At 61.2% G+C, this 20,147-nt stretch overlaps 1 protein-coding gene and 1 long non-coding RNA gene across 4 annotated transcripts in view; one reads left to right on the top strand and one right to left on the bottom strand.

Moving 5' to 3' along the window:
- IQCE (IQ motif containing E) overlaps positions 1-6,587 on the top strand; it is a 46,241-nt gene extending 39,654 nt beyond the window's left edge. For all 3 annotated transcript variants that reach the window (XM_040634700.1, XM_040634699.1, XM_040634701.1), the window contains 5 exons: positions 214-324; positions 814-935; positions 1,887-1,984; positions 2,888-3,001; positions 4,600-6,587. In XM_040634700.1, coding sequence (XP_040490634.1) covers positions 214-324; positions 814-935; positions 1,887-1,984; positions 2,888-3,001; positions 4,600-4,739 — 585 coding nt within the window. In that variant the 3' untranslated portion in view covers positions 4,740-6,587. The remainder of the gene's footprint in view (positions 1-213; positions 325-813; positions 936-1,886; positions 1,985-2,887; positions 3,002-4,599) is intronic.
- Positions 6,588-12,362: 5,775 nt separating this feature from the next.
- Positions 12,363-19,949, bottom strand: LOC121103662. The gene is made up of 3 exons (XR_005835858.1): positions 19,849-19,949; positions 19,155-19,475; positions 12,363-12,825 (listed from the first exon to the last, which is right to left on the bottom strand). It is a non-coding gene; the product is annotated as an uncharacterized LOC121103662 (long non-coding RNA).
- Between the last annotated feature and the right edge of the window lie 198 nt (positions 19,950-20,147).

The raw sequence follows: 20,147 nt of genomic DNA, 5'->3' as shown, positions 1-20,147 counted from the left end.
GAGAAGGGGCGCCCGTGCCTCCGTCGAGGACGATGGGTGCACCTCTTCCTGCGGGAGGCGCTGGGCAGGTGACAGAGAGGCCGTGGCTGTGCACCAGCAAGAGACATCGTTTTCTCTGCTGGGAGAGCTTTTCCCTCCAGACCCCCTGCCTCTGCACCTGCCGCCTTCCAGGGGAATTAACATCCCTTTCCCTCTCTCCTCCTTCCCTGCCAGGCGGCCACGGTGCTCCAGGCAGCGTTCAGGGGACACCTAGCGCGGGTGAAGCTACTGTCAAGCCAGCTGTATGCTTCAGAACCCCCCAGCCCTCCCAGCCCGCCCGGCCAGGTAACCCTGAGGGGCCAGAGGCGGCGGGGGCGCTAACTGCCGTCTCTCCGTGTCCCGTCTCATGCCTCGTCAGCTGGGGCAGCGTGGCGTCTGAGTGTTCATGTCCTACCTGGCCCCTTACTGTCTGTGGGGGCCACGGCGGAGCCTTGGGGCAAGCGCCGCCTGGATTTAACTTCGGGGCCACGTGGCTTTGAGGCGCTCACACATTAGGCAGCATGTGCGTCTCATAATTTAGACAGAAGCTTGAAAACCCAGTAAAGATAAGCGTGTCCTGTATCCGTCCCTCCTCTGTGACAATGACAGGATGTGCATTTTAAAAGTCGCTAGAGTCTGAGCGTCAGGAGGCTGCTGAGCACATAGTGACCGCTGAGCCCCCTGGGACAGGGCTGCGCTCTCCTGGCTCTCTGGGGGCCAGCCGGGGGCCCTGCCACACCTGGGAGGTGAGCAGAGGCTCCAAAACGGCTCTCCTCCCCACTGCCGTCGCCGCAGGACCCTCCGCCACCGCGTGTTCCGAGCCCCGCCGTCCAGGCCGAGGACGACCCGGGGCAGGAGGAGGCCATCACTGCCATCCAGTCCATCCTCCGGGCGCACCTGGCACGGGTCAGGCACAGGTGAGTCCAACTGGCAGGCCCCCCTCTGTTCGGAGTCACTGGGAGACGCAGGCCACAGACGGCTCAGGAAGCTGCCCGTCCACAGGGCCAGCCTGTAGCGCGCAGGCGCAGGGCGTGGGAGCCAGGACCTTGGCCATCGCCCAAGCACAAATGCCCGTGCAGAGTTCCTCCTGTGCATGCAGGTGGGGGGCTCGCCAGTTCCGGCCCTCGGGAAGGGCCTTCTGGAATGGCTCCTCATGCTGGGGGAAAACCAGCGGAAGGGTTTAGACACCGTGTGGTTCTGGTCCCCACCGGTTTGTAGGCTGGCCTTGCTTGTCCTAACACATCACCCTTTAAAAAACAATGTGGTGCAACCCCAGCGTTCAGGGGGATGTGGGTGTTGTCAGGCCCTTCACACAGCAGCTCACACTCGTTCTCACCTGCTGGGGCCGCAGCCACAGAAACTCAGACCCCATCCAGCCCAACTCGGGCCGAGCGGGATCTGCAGCAAGGTGAAGGGAGTATCTCTCAGGGCACGAGGGCAGGAGGCTCAGGCTTTCCCTCTGTTGCCCAGTCCACCTGTCACTTTTCAGTCTGTGCCTCCTCTCTGCCAGAGGAGAACGGTGGAGCCCAAATCTCACGGTCCTGGTTCTGGGTGAGCTGGGACGGCCGGGGGCGCAACACAGGTCAGGGTCTGTCCCCGTGCCGCCAGCCACGGCCAGGCGGGGGAGAGCTGCACGGCCAGTGGCCATGTTCCTGGGGATGGCAGTGGGCACGAGAGACTGGGAGAGGAAGGCGTTTGAGGTCTGACCTCGGCGTGTGCCTGGGAGGCCAACGGCGGATGCCCCCGTGCCCCTCGCAGTCCACCTGTGCCGGCTCTGCTGGCTTCCAGCGCATCCGTGAGCCCCGCAGGGGCCTCAGGCGAGGGGGGTGTTCTGTAAAGTCCAAGCGGCCGGTCTCTGTGTTTTGCAGTGCCTCCAGTCAGAGAACTGCCACTGCAGCTTCCAGGAGGAGAGCCGCTCTGGCCGCCCCCCGCCAGCCACCAGCTGCGTCCTGCCCTGCTTCCCCTGGTAATTTCATTTCATTTTGAATTTCCATGCGAGGGGCAGCTGGGGCCCTCTGAGCACCTAGCAAAGAGCGGCCACTGCCCCGGAAGCTTGGGGTGTGTGGGCACGCATGGGGGCCAGTCCCAGGGCGACCCCTGCATGCTGAGCAAGGCGGCCAGTGGGGAGAGGCTTCCACCGAGACTCCCGCACCTGGCTTCATCCCTTGTTCCTCGGGCCGCAGGGAAAGGCGAGCCCGCGGGAGGCAGCTCCGGCACCTGTCACGGCAGCATCCAGGCACCTACAGGCCACATGGCTGGAGCCTCGTGACTTGTGTGTCTCTTGCTTTTTATTCTTGGCTCCACTGGAGCTGCATGGTTTCCCTCCTTTGGGCCAGCGCTTTTCCTGTTTGTTGGTTTTAAGTAAACCTTTGCTTGTATTTGCTTTTCCGTCTTGTTGCGGTCCAGGAACAGTGCAGAAATCTCTGGACCTGGCAGGGGTCCAGAGAGCATTTTCTTCGGGCCCCGTGAGTCCGACGGTCCCTCACCCTGGTTAGGAAGCTCCCTCTGTGCTCGCTCGTGCTCAGTAACGCTGCTGGAGATGAGCAGGGCGGCCGTGTCGTGAGCTTTGACGTTGTCGTTGGACCCAGAAACACGTCTTGTGGTCTCATGTGTGGGGGTGGCACGCGGTCACCACGCAGCGCTCGCGGGAAGGACTTTTCCGTCTCGCGCTCTTCCGCCGCACAGATGGAATCCGGGAAGGGCAGGTGCTGGTGGGGGCGGTGCTTCGTTCCAGGACAAACTACAGAAGGAAGCAGTTTTCTGAGCCAAAGCCCTTTGGGGTAGAGAGACAGGTGGAGGTGACAAGCCCTGTCCACGTCCGCTGCCGGCTCTGTGTAAGGCCGGTGCCTGGAACGTGCTGTTGTTTCAGGTCAAGGGGACAGCGATGCGAGCAGCGGGGAGACCGTGGAGGGCCCAGCGGCCGAGGACGAGGCGCCGGGGCCGTGGGGGCTGGGGAAGCCCGCAGCCCTGCAGCCCTGCTCTGGTGAGTGGGGGAGGCCGTGGCTGGGTGCAGAGGGGGGCCTGGCCACCCCGTCCCTTCTGGGGCTGGGTCCTGGAGGATCTCGTGCCCGAGCTGAGGCTTTGAACCGACGCCATGTCTGACCCGGAGATCACCACTCGCTTTCCAGCCTGTCAGAGCTTGCAAACTGTGAACTTTGGTATTTGCTTCACAAGCTCCATGTACAAAGTTCAAGGAGCAAATGCGAACAGCACCGGGGGGAACAGGGAAGACGTGCAGGTGTGCAGGGAGGACGTGCAGGTGGCAGGGAGGACGCGCAGGTGTTCAGGGAGGACGCGCAGGTGTGCAGGGAGGACATGCAGGTGGCAGGGAGGACGTGTAGGTGTGCAGGGAGGACGCGCAGGTGTTCAGGGAGGACGCGCAGGTGTGCAGGGAAGAGGTGCAGGTGTGCAGGGAGGATGCGCAGGTGTGCATGGAGGCCGTGCAGGTGGCAGGGAAGAGGCGCAGGTGTGAAAGGAGGACGCGCAGGTGTGCAGAGAGGACGCACAGGTGTGCAGGGAGGACGTGCAGGTGTGCAGGGAGGACGCACAGGTGTGCAGGGAAGAGGCGCGGATGTGCAGGGAGGACGCGCAGGTGTGCATGGAGGCCGTGCAGGGGTGTGGAGCCCGCAGAGCCTGAGGGGCTGTCATCTAGAGCCTCCAGGCCCCCCATAGCTCACGTTGTCCTCCAGAAACCAGCTTCATGCTGATTTCACCTGACCCCACGCTTGGTGACTGTCGTCTGCGTAGGCCGCCCTCTCCTGCAGCTGAGCATGTGTCGTCTTCAAGGGGCAGCCGCGTCCCCCTGCTGAGAGGCATTGCCGCAGAGCCGGTGAGCACACAGCGCTCTCGGTTGCCCGCAGGGCGGTCTGCGGGGAAAGTGGGAATCCAGCCCTTGTGTGGTCCGACTGTGACAGTGCTTGTGGAGAAAAAAACTGAAGATAAGCGTGAAAACGGGTGTTTTAGTGGCCTGAGGCTCTCCTGTAGTAGTTTCCCCGAAGTCCAGAGGACAGCTGACCAGTCGGTCTCACGCCGGCAGGCGGCTGTGCGGTATCCTGCCCTCCTTACCGCGGTCAGGGGCTGGCTTCCCTGTGACTGCCTGGTCCCCAAGCGGTCAGAGTGCGGCCCTTCCTGGGGGTAGGCGCCCCACTGCCTCCCTCCCTCGCCCTCTGCCAAGCCGGCACTCAGGGTGCAGGTGGTCGGCGGCGCCCCTTCCAGTGTGGACTGAGGATTTGGGAAATTGCGAGTGAAGAAAGCAGCAGGTTGGGGGGGTGGGGGTCCGTTGGAAAGCTCACAGCGCGCACTGGGCACCGCCTGGTCCTGCCTGCCTCCCCCGCCCGGGGGCCTGGGGGCAAGGAAGGTGGCTCCTACCATGCAGGTGGCCCCGAGAGACCCCGCCCGAGCTCGAGCTTGCTCACTGCCGGCCAGCCCTCACCTTTTGCAGGTGTTGGCCTTCTGGAAATGGCCAACATGTTCAGAGCCGAGTTGGGAGGCTGAGGTGGCTTTGTGGCTGCTGTGACACCGATTCTGAGGGTTTGTCTCACCCCGAGCTGCTGGGGTGACGGCCCCCTCTGCTCCTCGCAGGGCCGTCCTCTCCCTCGGGACCGCGACCGCAGCCACAGCCCACGGAGCCTCCACCCACAGATGACGGCAGCTCGGACGACTCGGATGAGATTGTCGTCGCTCCGGCGCTACCCGCGAGGAAGACCGCCTCCCCGCCGTAGGCCCTGGCCCTGGGCCCTCACGCCGCGCCGGCTCTGCCGGGGAGCTCAGGGTTCGGAGGACGAGGCACGTTCTAGAGGACATAGTGGCCAGAATTGGAAAGTAATTCGTCTCGTTAGGGAAGAACTAGCTACCCCACAGCTCCGCGCTCTCTTTGGCTTTTCTCTGTGGTTTGGTTTTGTCGCTTGTCTGGTTGTTTGTGTAGGAATCCTGAAGCCTTTGCTTCATCTCTGGGCTGGTTTTCAGGGTCAGCCGGACAGACGCATGTGCCCGGGATGGGGACAGCCGCGAGCCCTGCAAACACATGTGCTGGGTAGCGGCTTCCTGGCCACCATTGGCGCTGAGCCGGGAAGAGCTGCCCTGTCTGGAGCCGCCCGACGGCGCCTCCTCCTCCCCACCAGCATCTTCTCCGGCACCGTGTGCTCCGACCTCCATGCAGGAAGCAGGACACACTGGGACTGTGCCTTCCGGAAGAGAGGGACGTGACAGGCCTGTATGGGGCAGGCTCTCCCCACACCCACGTCGGGACACGAAAATGTCAGGGCCCCGAGATGGGCTCGGGCTCCTCGGGCTGCTCCTTCCTGCGCCTCTCCACACAGACTGTCATGTGCCATTATCCCTACCCCCCTGGGACTCTGTCCCCCCGAGCTGTCGTGCCCAGGAAGGAGTCTGGTGGGATTTTGTCACTGGGCAGATTAAGCCTTAAAAATAGCACTGTAATCAGGAAGCAGCATCAGGTTTGCTTTTGAGACCTGCAGGGGGGCAGGCTGTCCCCAAGCCCCTAGGAAGGGGCAGTGGGGAGCCCACAGGCCCTGGCTGCGTGCGTACCCCAGCTCCGCGGCCCAGGCTCTGCCGCCCAAAGCTTGCTCCGGAGCTCAGTCTCACCCGTTGTCTGCGAGATCAGCCCTTACTGATGGTAACATGGAGAGCCTCCGGCTTGGGTGGCATTTCAAGGGCCTCTAGAGCCCCACGTCCCCCAGGTCGGGTGGCTGATGTCAGAAAGGTCGCTCTTGCTGGGACTGACCTTGCCCATTGGAGCCCTTCTGAGGTCACACCTCGGGGAGCATGACATTCTCGTTGGGGAAACTCGGCCTCCGCTCTGTGGTCAGGAAGCTTCTGACTCCAGCACCAGCTAGGCATATGGCAGAAGTGCTCTGCCTCGCGCCCCCGCCCCGGGTGGGTGAGGGTCTCCCCAGCCCCCCCGAGTCACCGGGGCCTGCCCAGCTAGGTACTGTTCACACGGTAGGTCAAGAAAAATTCAGCTGGGACGCTTGCTTGTGTAGTTTTTCTTCTTCGTTTGGTCTGTGGGCTGCCTCGCCGATTCTCTTTTCTCTTTCTCTCCCACTGGCCTGATTGGAACTTGACTGAATTCGTTGCTGACCCTGGCTTGTGTTGTCCATAGGGTCTGCTCCCTGGTGACCAGACCACCCTTCACGGGGTGCCGGGGTGCCGGGCTCGGAGCTAAGGTCTATAGGGGCCGGCGAGTGCCACACACAGCTCGTCCTGCCCCTCGCACAGACAACGGGCATTCCTGCCCACTCTTCGCTCTGAGGAGCGGGTGGCCTCGGGGGCTCAGGTCGTAGGGACTTCCCTGCCTCGGGCCTGGAGTACAAGGCCCGCTCAGGGGAAGGGCAGGGGCAGCTCCGCACGGCATCCGGGCTGGCCTGTGCACCATGACCAGAGGGCCCTGGCCGGCAGGTGGGGCCGAGAAGGCAAGGTCAGCCCGGGCACTTGGGTTTTCCCAGGAAACACCCTGGAGAATTGTACATATGTACACTCGTCTGTCTGTGCACCTTTGGTGCAATGGTGTTGATGTATTAAGAGCAAACAGTCTCAAACTGCCTCGGTCACCGACGCGCCTCCAGGCCATGACTTGAGCCGATGTCCGGCGTGCACACCCTCTGAGGGACAGCCTGCCCCGCGGCTCTGTGACCCTGCACGTCCCGCGGAGAACCCCAGGCGCCGGCGTGCTTGCAGGGCCCAGGGGTGGGGCTGGGGTTCCACGGCAGCATAGCAGCCCAGGGCAGGGCCAGAGAGGGGCCCAGAGTGACCGTGGCTGCTGTCCCCACTGAAGCCCGGGAGACAGAGTAGGAGGGGATCCAGCAGGAAGGCGCTGAGCACCCTGCCCTTCTGGGGGGAGGTCCAGGGGCACACGTGGCTCAGTCTGCCCGGGCTGTCACAGCACCTGTGCACCAGCTGGGACCCACAGCGGCAGAACCGTTTGGGGTCAGGCTACGGAGCGAGCCAGGCTCTGAGAAGCTGCCGCCTCTCTGTCCCAAGTACCTTCTGAGTGCCCTGACCCAGCTGACCCGGCATGGCCACCGTCGGTCTCTGTGGGGTCCCGGGGGCACTCCCCAGGATGCACGTGCTGACCTGGCCTGGCCATCGAGACGGGGACACCCCAGCCCAGGAGACAGGGACGGACCGTTCTGTCGCTTTTCTGAAGGTGCCAGACGATTACAAATGAGTCCAGGCCGTGCCGTGGCCTCTGCAGCCCTCGGTTCATACCCACCCCGCAGGCATGGGCTGAAGAGAACGGGCAGGGGTTGCAGGTGCTGGTGGGAAGACCACGGGCGGGACCAGCTAGTGTCTGGGCTGGTGTCCCGTGCCGTGAGGCGAGCCAGGTGGCAGGTGGTTCTCAGGGAGCACTGCTGCGGGTCTCTCTGCAGAGAGCAGCCCAGGAGAGGGGTGCAGGCTGGGAGGAGGGGCGGGGGCCCAAGGGGGAGGTGGCGGAGCCCCGCAGGCCTCCAGGGGTGGGGAGGCCGGGGACGGGGCAGCTCCACGGGGCTGGGGTTTTGTTCGCTCGTTCGTGTGTGACCAAAGGAGGGACTCTGAAAGAGACACCCGGCCCCGACTGCGCGTGCGGGCCGCGCTCTGTCCAGGAGCGTGCGTTTTGTCTTCCTCACAAATGCTCTCGGCCCTTCTGACCAGAACCCTCCATCCCGCCAAGAAGACCAACTGCATGAGGCCAACCTAGCTCGTCTACCAGGGTGAGCACAGCAGGGCTTTGCTGTGATTTCAAGAAATAAATACCGTCTGCAGAAAAGCCCACTCCCCTTCAGGATAGGAACACAATTCAGATTCCGCACAATCTGCCTGAGCTCATTTCAAGCCCCCGCTGTGGTTTCGGAAGCAGGGTTTGCTGTCACGGGGCTCAGGGATGTCTCTGAGGACTGGGGGTCTGGCGGACTACCTCTCCAGGGCCCCACCTCGCCGAGCTCCCAGCACTCACTGGCGTGGATCCCGGCCGGGTCGGTGTCCTTAAAAACCAGGTGGGAACCAGACGCCATCGGGTGGCTCAGGAGAGGAAGGGCTGGATCCCCACGTCCTCGGCTTCGTTATTTATAATTATTCTCACCTTATGCATCACGCATTCGCGAGTCTTTGGACAGGATACGGTTTCATTCTGTGGGACTCATTACTGGCCTTTTGTCAATCACGGAGGTTTTATAGGCCCTTGTCTTGTTTTCCCCATAAATCCTACCACGTGTCATGGCCCCCAAGGGAGTGACGCTGTCGCCTATGCTGCGCAAACCCGTCGGCCGTGGGGCTCAGAACCATGCCTTTCCTGGGCCTCGGGCCCTCCGCTTGGGTGGCTCGGGTGTCGAGGGCCGCTGGAAGGAAGTGAACCTGCCGCCAGCCCGTGGCTGCCGCCTCTCATGCCTCACCCCCCCCTTCCCCGCCAGCCCAGTGCGTTTCCCCGCTTTTGCGGGGGGAGCAGGGACGCAACCACCAGCTATAGAGACAGCCGATCTCGGGGGATGCGCCTCCCAGGATTTTGCTGCCCAGAGCCATGCTCCACGGCTTTGCTTGCACGCGGCTGCTTGTCGGGCCCGTAGGGGCCCCTGGAACCTGCCGGAAGCCCCACCAGGGACTCGTTGGCTGCCTCCAGCATTTGCCAGAATCCACCTCGTGCCCCATCACCATGGGTCTTGTGGGCAAATGGCTCATTCGGAAGGCTTCACGCTTCGTTGAGGAGCAGCCTGGGCCTCCAGGAGTCTGTCTAGCGGAGAGCAGGGCGCGGCAGACCCCCTCCCCAGCCACGAACCCGCCCCCACGCATTCTCCCCAGAGCCGGGGGCCCCCCCACAGAGGCCGCCTCCGGGGATGGCCGTCTCAGCTGGAGCTGGCCAGAGAGTGAGCGAGGTCCAGCCGTGGGCCCCCGGGCAGCAGGTGTAGACAAACACGTGGATATGTAGGTATGCATACAGATATGCCTGTTCGCACACACGCACCCCCCCTCCCCATTCCTGCCAGTGGCTTCCGGCTCTCGGGAATTGTCAGTCTGAAAGCAGTGCCCAGCCCGGCCCACAAGGAGTCCTTACTGCGAATAACCCCCGGGCCCTGGCCAAGATGACTTTAAATATGAGGTTCTTCAAAAGTCACCAGGGAATAAGGGGAAAATGTCAGGATCCGATCCCTGGTTCCTTTCAGCACTGCTGCTGGGCTGAGGTCATTGAATGAGGAGGAGGAACAGGTCCCCGTTCCTGGCTGGGGTGCCGGCTCAGGGCCTTGGGCCAGCACCGTCCATTAACATGCTGGGAACCCAGCCGGGCCGTTACAGCCTGGAGGGGCGGCCCCATTAGCCAGAGCCTGCCGAAGGAACCTGTGAGAAGTTTCCATGGAGTCCTTTCTGAATAGGGAGAGGGGTGCCCCTGAGCTATTCGTTAATTAAACCCCAGAACAGCCTGCGATTCAAAGGAGAGGGTCCAACGTGTGCCAAGGCCCCTGGGGCTTTCATTCAGGAGGCCCAGCCTGGCCGCTTGCTTCCTCAGCGCCCCCCTTCCTGGACAGCGGGGAAGGAATGAAAGCCGGGGAGGGCAGGGGTGTCTGGGGTCAGGGCCCCAGAGCGGCTGTCCCTGCTGATGGCCGGCCGCCTCACCCCCCACCACCCGCCTAGACTGCTTTCTCCCCAGCTCGGCACCAGGGCCATCCCTCTCGGCATCACTGATGCGCTGGCTCCGACCCTGTGTCTCCTCTCCCCGCTTACACAGTTTCTCCCCTGCCCCCTGGCCTGTACCAGCCCCGTCCCCAGCCTGTCTGTTAGACGCGGGCATCCCCAGGGCTCTGTCCCCAGTGCTCAGACTCCCCAAATACTGAGCCGGACGTCTGCATGTACGTGCCTCAGATGCCTCAAACTCAGCTTGGCCCGGCTTTGATTGACCTTCGCCCCCTAACCTGCCCCCTGCCCAGCGATGCTGTCTCCCTGACAACATCACAAGCCCCTTGGTTTTCTGAGCCAGAAGCCTGGCCATCGTCCGGTCTCCCTCCATGCTCCTGACCCTACAGTCAGGCCCCGGGCCCCAGGCTACTGCCCAGAGCCCCCTGCTGTGCTGCCACACCCGCAGGGAGGCTGGCAAGCCCACCGGGCATCCCCACTGGATGTGCCACGCTGCCCCTCCCACTCAGGAACGTCCTGGGGCAGACACACATACGCACACAGAAACACACAAACACACACCACAAACACATACTCTCATACAAACACACAGGCAAACACGTAAACACACAGACGCATCACAAACACATGACTACACGAAAACTCACGAAGACATAAAACACAAAGCAACATGCACACGTGCTCTGAACTCAAGCCATGCTGAACTGTATGGGGAGCCTCTGCTTTTCCAGAGAGAAGACCACGAAAATGGGGACCGTGTGACCAACATGAAAATAGGCCCTTTTGATAAGTGTGGATGAAATTATCCAATGCCAGCTCGTTATTAAGTAGTGAATCCTTGGGTCCTACGGATATATTTACAATCCCGTATAAAATAAGCCACTCGTGAGTTTGGCGAGCTCACACCAGCATCTACACCACCCCATGTGAGTCACCTGACACACTTTTGCAATGCATGTCGTCCTCACTCCTGTCCAAGCTGTCGGATCATCAGCCACGTAAGGATCCATAGGGGATTTGCAGCCTCTGGAAACGCTTTTACCCAAGCATCGAGGCCGGGCATGAGGGCGTCTGTCTCCAGGGGTGCTGGCTTCTGCCTGGCCGCGGGTGGTGTTCTCTGCACAGTGTAGCCACGGCTACGTGCACGAAGTGATTTTCCGAAGGCTGGTTCACAGGGACACCCAGCATTTGAGATGGGAGGCTCTCCTCCTGTGACGGCAACTGAGCCGGAGTTCTGTTTCTTATCTGTTTTTAGCCGGCTCTGTCAGGGGGCCCCGACTTCTGGCTCTCGGGCTGCTTTCCCAAACGGTGCCAGGCTGCCACCACGGAGAGCCCCGTGGGATGAGATACTTGGTAAGCCCTTAAGCTGCAGGAGGGGGAGGGTCCTCTTTCCCTAAGGACGAGTTTTGGGGGGAAATCCTCCTCTTACATTTGGACCATCCTGGAATGAACCCACCCATTGCCCCCGTGCCCTGACCCCCACTATCCAACACATTACTGTAAAAGATAGAAAAGCTTAGAGCAGCCACACAGGTCCACGGTCCTTCCGCGGAGAGATAACCGCTGTCGGTATTCGGTAAATATCATCGCGTCGGTGCCTCTCTGCATTTCTGTATGGAGGGAAGTGTAGACGGATGGACAGAAAGCAGGAAAGTCAGGTGGGTAAATGCCACGCAGACATAAGTTTACAATAGTCTAGAAAGAGACAGATGCATGCTATTTTGGTTTTTAAATACCACCTTTAATTTTACTTGAATTCCAGCAGAGGAATGGGAGCCTGAGGGAGCGTCGGTCGCCACGCTCAACACTGGTCATGCGTGATGGGGTCCACGCTCCCGTCGGGTTCCGCGCACCAGGCACCGAGCCGGGATTTCCTGGTCTTTCCTAACGCTTGCAGACCACATGGGTCGCCTGTCCTCCACAGGCTGCGAGGGTTCTATCTTTCCTCCCTTCTGCCGTGGTGCTTCCTAGGACACCCCTTGTCTACTCACTTGGAGAAAGAGCACGGTCCTGCCACAGCTTCTCTGCGCGGTTCCTCCAAACTGCAGTGCAGGGCTGAGGCTGCCCTCAGGCTCGCCCCCCGTCCGAAGCACGGCTTCCAACCGTCCTGCCGCAGAACACGTGGAGCTCCGAAAAACAGCATCCTGCAGCTGTGTGGGTTCTCGGCATTCTGGAACATTCAGGAGCATGTCTCTCACCCACCCCTTCAGCCCTGCAGTGAGTTCTTTGGAAATCAGGAGAGGTCCTGACAAAGTCTCTCAGAATTCTGTGGACCCTGCTTCCTTCTTTCTTGGCTTCTGGAGGCTGGGGGTAGGGGGACTGACTGCACTTAAGCTTCCAGAATCTATGTTTCCATTTGTGACCCGATTGCATCCTTGTCCTCATGTGGTTACTGCTGCTGGACTTTTGACTGCTCTCCCTTGCGTCTAATCTTTCCTCCTCCTGTTGAGAACTGAGAGGAGGCTCTCTGCTCCAGCCTCAGTCCCCTGTCTTCGCCCCGAAGCCCACGGGTGTTTAGACCTCCTAGCGACAGGTGACACCGCTGACCACCCCACTTTCCCTGGACTGCCACCGGACCCCACACCCCGCGCCCCAGACCACTGCCACCCACCAGCCGCTGTGGTGGTGGAAACCCTCCCCTCACTCCCAGAAGCTCACACGTGCCACGGCCTCCGACATCCCCGCTGCGTGGATGGCGGCACCCATACCTCCCCAGCCGACGGCCCGCCGCACCCAGCCCTACCCAGCGGCCCCCTCCTCATTGCCTTGGGGATGTCCCAAGACCTCCACCTCAACTCGTCCAAAATTACACTCACCAACCTCACACCCACTGGGACGGCTGTAGTAGTAAAATTACCCCCACGGTCATCGCATAGACGCATCGCATCACAACAAAGCCACGCGTGCTGGCGAGGCCGTGGGGGCGTCGGAGCCCTTGCGCACTGTCGGAATGGAACGTGGTGAGCCGCTCTGGGAAACAGATCTGCAGCTCCTCAAAAAAGTATCACCACGGGATCCAGCAAGAAACACACCCCGAAGAACTGAAATCAGGGCCTCGAAGAGGCACTCGTGCACCCGCGTCCACTGCAGCCAAGCTGCCCAGAGTCAGAAGGTGGAAGCGGCCTGAGTGGCTGTGGTCAGGTGAATCAACAGGTTGCGGTCTACACACACCATGGGTTATTCTTCAGCCTGAAAGAGGAAGGAGGTACAGACGCACGCTACCCACGGGTGAACCTGGAGGACACGACGCTCGTTGGAACAAGGCAGTGGCAGAAAGACAAACCTTGCTTGATCCCACCTACACGAGGCCCCCGAGTCCTCAAAACCACAGACACAGAGCGGACGGTGGCGCCCAGGCTGGTGCGGGCGTGGGGGGGCACCCACGGACAGGGTCTTATCTCAGTGTGTGGGGACGGAAGTCCTGGAGCCAGACAGGGGGTGTGGCTGCACCAAGTGTGAACATACTGTGTGGTACACAGTAGGTGCTCAGTAACTGTGCAGAACGAACACACAAAGGGCTTAGCAGCTCCTTCCACCAGCAGAGCTTTTCCAGTGTCTGTCTGTCCCCCCAGACAGTGTCTGTCTGACCACAGCTCCCTGAAGATAGCAGGCATACCATTCACCTGTATACTCCCTCACCAAACACAGAAGGTGCTTAATGCGTGCTGAGTGAAGCATTCTACCACCTCCCAACGGGACTTCAAAGGCGGTCTTGGCTCTCTCTTCTCACTGCCCCATCCCCCATCAAGTCTCAGCAGAGCCCTCAGAATCTGAGCCCTCCCCTCCAACCTGACATTCGTTAGGTTTAGGTCTGGCTGGAGAATGAGAACACCCAAAGTAACAGTAACCTAAACACATTAGAAGTTTCCAAAGACCCCAGGGAAACAGCGGGTAAGATATAGTGGCTGCACAAGTTTCAAAGTCCCACACTCTTGCTGCTTCATGCTCCAGAATACAAGGCTTCATGGCCCAATATGGCTGCTTGGGCTCCGGCCATAATATGCACTCCAGCCAGTGGGAAGGAAGGAGAAAGGGGGTGTCCCCTCATTTGAGGACACTTCCCCTGGTATCCCATTCATCAGAAGGTAGCTACTTGCATATCCAGCCACCAAGGAGCTTGGAAAATGTCTTTATTCTAGGTGGCCTTAGACGCAATAAAAACGGGAGATTGTAACTAAGGAAGAAGAAAAGGGGAAATCCAGCGAGATGGCCAGCAATCTCCTCCCTGTTCCTCATCTCCCTCCTGGCGCCATGATTCTAGAGTCAGGCCCCTGGGTCTGCCCTCCCCACACTGCCCCGTGGTCCTTGGTTCAAAACCAGTGTAAACACACACCTTCTCTCCCCAGTGGATTCACAGAGGTTCCAACGTGGCAGCCTGGATTCCCTCCATACCCCGGCTGGGCACGCCTCCCCGAGTCTGGCCCTGACCCCTGCCCTCCCCTCCGGCTGACCCCCTTGCACAAGTTGCTTCCCGCCAGCAGTGTCCTGTCCCCGGGGCCAGCCCGCACGGCCCTTCCCGGAAGCTCTCTGGGCTCAGCGCCTCCTTTCTCCGAGTTCTCACAGTTCGTTCGCCTGCTTCCCTGCTGCGTGTTCGCGGTGCGTGGTGTACCTTCACGTACCAGGGTATTTCGTCTGTTTGCAAGTCTGGGGGAGCTCCATGCAGACCGGAGCCAGTTCCTGCGGCCAGCAAATGTCCACCTGCCCAGGCGCCAGGCCCTGCGCGGGCACACCTCCGGATGAGCCCTCCCCGCCGGGGTGGCGAGGGTCCAGGCGCGAGAGGCCCAGGGGCACAGAGTGCAGAGCGGGCAGTGGCCAGGGGGTCCAGAGGAGGCAGTGAGGGGCGCGGCCGGGTGGGTGGGGGTCTTCCTGTGTCGCGAGCCCTCCGTCCTCACCCGGAGCTGGAAGGGGCTCCAAAGTGTCTGGGGAGGATGCAGAGGCTGCAGGGGGGCATTGCACGTTCTGTGGAGGGGTTTGGCCCTCACCCTGGGAACCAAGGGACCAGGAAAGGGCTGCTGGCAGCAGAACTCAGGCTCCGACTTACATTTCAGAAGGTGAAAGACCCCCTGACAGCTGGGAGGGCGCACAATGGCTCAGGGGCTGGTGAGGAGTCCGTGAATACTGCCCCCCCCCAGTGCCCACTAGAGCCCCATGAAGCCAGCCCCTCCCAGCCACCCCCGCAGAGAGAGAGGAGAGCATCCCGGGGCGGGGGGTGGGGGGTGGGGGACGCCTGGTGGGCGGGGAGTACATTTCCAGCACATTCCCTCCTCAGTGATCTCCGTGCGTTCCCAGGGCCCTGATGAAGCAGAAAGTGGGGGCAGGCAGGGAGGTGAACCCACTGGGGCCCCTGCTCGCCTACATCCCCCCCCCCACCCATGCTGCAGAGCCTGCTGGGGTGTCTGGGGAGGAAAGGGGTCCTGGGCCTGCAGGCACGAATCCAGGCCAAGACTTCCAGACAGACCACCCTGGCCGGTGACCCGGGGTGACCTGAACCTCAGCTTCCCTGTCTGTAAACAAGAGAGCGACAGGGGCCGTGTCTCTGGGAGGCGGTGAGCAGGTGGCTGGAGCAGGCCTGTGCCAGCCAGGGCAGCTCTTAGAGAGCATGGTGACGTCCATTCCAGAAACATGCACCGTGCACCCGTCAAGGGCCGCGGTAACATTATGGCCTTGGTTCCAGAGGCTCCGCCTTGCTCCTTTCCTGACCCCTGCCTCCCTGCCCCTCCGGGAGAGATGGCCGGGGAATGGCACGGTCCGCATCCCTCATGCAGACAGGGGTGGTGAGGACAAGCTCAGACGAGGAGCACAGCCCTGGGGGGCCCCATGTTCCCGGTGACCTGGCGGAGGCGCTTCCTCTGCCGGCATGGTTGGGCTGACACTTCCTTCTGTAGCCCAAGGGGGCAGGAGGTCTCTGGGGCCTCCCAGAAGAGGCAGCCCGCCCTGGGGGGGAAGACCCCGGCTCATCCCGACTCCCCGGGCCCCACCCTGACCAGTGAGGCCGTGTGTGAGGGGACGAGGTTTGTCTGAGCCCACGTGAAGTCTAGGCCCCCAGAGCCCCCAAGTGGGGAGGAAGTGGCTGGCCAGGGGAGGCAGAGCCGTAGTGGCTGCGGGCTGAGTGACAGGCCCCCGAAGGCACTTGGACGCATCACGTGGGGGAACAGCTTACAGTGAGGGAAGGAAGCTGGGTTTCAGCTGTGAACATCCCCTTTCCAGTGCAATCCTGGCTCCCACCCAGGGAGGGAAGCAAGTTGCTCCTCCGTTTGCAGATGGGGGGACTGAGGGTTGGAAGGCTGCCCAGCCGAAGGGTCTCAGCTCTTGGAAGGGGAACAGTGTCACAAGACAGCCCAAGCCTGGGAGCAGCTGGCAGGGCTCAGGAGGGGGAAGGGAGAGCCTGGCTCTCCCACGGCCCCAGGCGAGAGGCCCCGATTCTTCCCCACGCTGCTGGCCAGCTTCCGAAGGTCCCAGAAAGGCGTCTTCTCTCCCCGAGCACGGGGACAGTGTGATTGGCAGTCCATCCTTCCAACAGCTGCCTAGCCAGCCTTTGTCACCAGGTGGAAGCCAGAGTCCCCTTCTCGCTGCTCCTGGGGACGGAGGCGAGGTTCCTGAGCGCTGGGCGGAGAACACGAGGACTGTAGCCTCAAACACCCGCTCATCCCAGCGGCTCACATCCAGTCCCTCCTGTGCGCCTGCCAGGGAAGAGGGGAATGTCCTGGCCGACCAGAGCACGTCCCTTGAAAGCACCAGGACTTGAAGAAATCCGTCCCCCTTTTGGAAGTCCACGCACTCAAGATTGACACGGCTGTGGCCCTGTGTCCAGGCCTCCCTGTGACCACGCCTGGTGCCGTCCTGCCCATTGTCTCTGGGCTTGGCCGTGACTGGCTTTGGCCAACGGAGCATTATTAAATGGGACAAGAGCAGACAAGGCTATCCCTCCGCAGCCTCCCCGAGACACCAGGGAGGAAGCCCGACGTAGCTGTGGCTGGAGCCGTGTGGCCCACTGAGTCCGCACCAACCCCCAGCTGGAATGAGGCCATCTGAGACCGTCCAGCACCAGCGGGGCTGCCCCGTGACTGCAGGGGATGTATGCCTCTGGGCGACAGCAGCCGAAGAGCCACCCAGCTGACCCCAAGCAGCTGGCCCCCGGAGTCACGAGCAAACAGGGCCGATGTTGTTTTAAACCACCAAATTCTGGGGTGGCTCGTTACGCAGACATGAATAAGTCACACGCTGGCCTTTCCAAATCCATGACTTGGCGGGATGCACTGCAGACAGAGTTAGACCAGAAATGTGAAGAGACAGGGATTTCCATCTTGTCTCTGTAACCAATTCTCTGAGCTTCTTTCCTCTTCCCGACGGGGGGATGGTGGTCTCCCGTCTCCCGTCTCGTGCAGAGGGAGTGGGACCCGAGAGTGACAGGGGAGTCAGCCGGCAGTCTGAGGCACCATCCCGGGGATGGTCTCGCTTCTCACTTCACCTGTCACAAGTCTGGAGAGCTCCCCAAACCTCACGGAGACTTGAGAACTCACTAGAAGGACTCACGGACTCACCGTTAGGGTTCCTTACAGCAAAGGATTAGAATCAGCCCAAGGCAGTGCGGCAAGATGGCAGTCCGGGAGGGTCCACAGGCGAGGTTCCTGTTGCCCTCGGGGTGTGTGACCAAATGCACAGAGCGTGGCCAGCCGGGGGTGCCCACTCCAGCCCCGGCGTCCAGAGTTTGTGCGTGGGTTCCGTTAGGCAGGCGTGATCGATCGATTCATTGCCCGCATGATTATAAGTGGATTGACGCTGCATGTCCCGAAGCCCCCATCCTAAATCACACGGCCGGTCTTTCTCATGTGGCCAGTCCCTGCCCTAAACAGACACGGCCACTAGACATGACGTGGATTTCCCTGAGGCCGAAGGCAAAGGCCGGACCTCAGTTTGGACGAGAACAAGTTGTTCGCTACCCAGTGGCCCCAGTGGCCCCGTGGCGCCTGCCACAAGGGTGATGCTCTCTCTGGCTTCCTGGCTCGGGACTCGGGGCGAGTGGTTTCGTGCTCTGGGCTTTGGTTTCCTTGTCTGTAAAACGAGGGAGTGACGGTTCTCTCGCGGGCTGCAAAGATGAGCCGTGTGGCTCCGGTCACGTGTGTTTGTCCGAATGTCTTGCTACGTCTTGTACGTAGTCTCGCTCCCTGCATGAGAAGAGCCACTGAACACAGCTTCCTGCTTTGTTGATGAGCCAGCATTGAGGATCGGAGCCTCCGTTTTCCCAGCTGTAAAATGGGGACGCAGGGCTTAGCGAGCATATAGCCCCTGATGGTGACACAGGTTTCCAGAGGGCTCGTAGTTGGTGGGCAAAGCCCGAGATGAGCCCCAGGTCCCTCCCGTGATTCTTGGCACAATGCTCATTGCAGTGAGACCTCGCTGTGGGCTGTGGGGAAATCACCCCACCCCGGGGGGAGGGTGTCTCCGCGATTGCTTTCCACCTGGGTGCCAGTCTTCCCTCCTATCAGCCTGGGGCCCGGAGAACAGCCAGTGCTGCGTGCTGGGCCTGGAGTAAGGAGGCTCTGAGCAAGACGAGGCTTGCAGGCTGGGACCTGGGGCGGGATCCCTGGCTCCCAGAGGCCATGCCTCCTGATTTATTGCTTCCAGGGGCTCTCTGGATAGGCAAGGCCGGTGAGGTCGTTCCGGACAAGCAAGGGGTGCTCCCCTCCTCACTCTGGCAGGCTCTGTGTTCGGTTTGCTCTGTGGACCCTCAGGGACCACGCTGGCTGGCATCTCCCCAGCAGGCCACCTTGCAAGCAGTGCTCCCACGGCTTTCCCACGGCCAGGACCCAGGAGCCAGGTGTCTGCAGGGAGTGGGTGTGGGGCTGGCCAGGCAGCAGAGCATCACCCAGCCACATCGCAGCAGGCGCCAGGGAAACCCGGCCGCTGGCTTTCTCTTCTCCCTGCCAGTTCTCATGAGTGCTATCTCCATGGAAAATGTGAACCTCTCTGGAAGCGGTCCAAACACAGGGGACGCCATTGTTCTGGCTTCCGCCCCAGCATCTGGGGACCTGGCCCGCCTGCCCTTTCTCCTGGCGCCCACAGGTCTTGGGACAGCCATTCGGGAGCCTCAACCCAGCCACCTTCCTGGCCTGGGACACGGACCCTGGGGAGTTCCTGGCCTGGCCTGCCCTCCCACTCCCTTCCAGATGCTTCCACCATATGCTTCCAAGCAGCTTTCTCATCTCTGTCCTTCACTCACAAACTCGACTTCACCGGAAGGAAGGAAGGGAGGGAGGGGGCGGGAAGGTTGTAATCACATTCTGTGTGCGTGTGGTAAGATGTACACAATGATTCTGGCCGTTTTTAAGTGAGCAGTTCAGTGACGTTCGGTACACTCACAATGTTGTGCAACCAACACCTCTCTTCCCAAAATATTCCCATCACCCCGAGCAGAAGCCCCGACACCCATGAATCAGTCACTCCCCGTTCCTCCCACCCCCGCCACCCCAGCCCCTGGCAACCACTCATCCACTTTCTGTTTCTGTGGGTTTACTCACTCTGGACGTTTCTAAGAGACGGAAGCACACAAGATGTGGCCCTTTGGGTCTGGCTTCTGTCCCTCGGCGTCACGTTTTCCAGGTTCATCCACGTTGTAGCGTGAGTCAGTGCTCCATTCCCTCCGTGGCTGGATGGTATACCCCGCTGGGAGGCTGCCCCACATCTGCTCACCCGTGGATGGACACATGGGTGGTTTCCGCCTCTCGGCTGTCGTGGATGGTGCTGCTGGGTGATGTCGCTTCACTGGCTTCTCACCTGCCCCCGAGCCAAGCATGACTCTACCCGTTTCAGCCGCGAGAAGGCGAAGGCCCACAGACGATCTGGGACGGGCGTGTGGGAAAGTTAACTTAGGAACGGAGGATAGAAGAGGTTTGGGGCTTGGAGGCGGAGAAGTCGTGGGAGCCCCAGAATGGAGCCCAGGCACGAGGCGCACCTGGGAGCCCGGCTCCTGCTGTGGTCCCCAGACACAGCCTCCCCCATGCCACCTCCCTGGGACATGGGACAGGTTTAATCCCATTTCAAATACACTTCATCTATTCCCATTTCAAATACAGGACACTGAGGCCCGTCTGTCTGCCGCCTGACAACGTGTCTTCATTTCTGAGTCTTGAAACCCCCCTCTCCTCCCCTCTGTGATGTGGGCACCTGGCTGGGGACCAGAGGATATGGTGGGTGTAGACGCTTCAGGGGCACCTGGCTCAAGGCTGCTCAGCTGCGGACTGTCAGCTGTCCTTCCTGCCTTCACGGACTGGCCATGCTGAGGCCTTTGGGGCTCCCGGCTCCGGGTCCCCATGGTAGAGGGGATGGGATGTCCCAGCGGCTTATCACCCCATAGGATGCCCCAGCTGCTTCCCTAGCTGGGGGATGACTAGCTGCTTCCCCATCTGCTACCTTCTCCTGAGTCACTGCTGAGTCACTGAAAGTATGTCCCTTGGCGCCCTGGTCAGTGGTCAGCTAGCAGACTGAGTCCTCTCTGACTTCTAGGCCCACTA

Source organism: Ursus maritimus, unplaced genomic scaffold (genome assembly GCF_017311325.1).
Source record: "Ursus maritimus isolate PB19 unplaced genomic scaffold, ASM1731132v1 scaffold_2, whole genome shotgun sequence".
Classification (NCBI taxonomy): Eukaryota; Metazoa; Chordata; class Mammalia; order Carnivora; family Ursidae; genus Ursus; species Ursus maritimus.
This window is presented reverse-complemented; position numbering and strand designations above follow the sequence as displayed.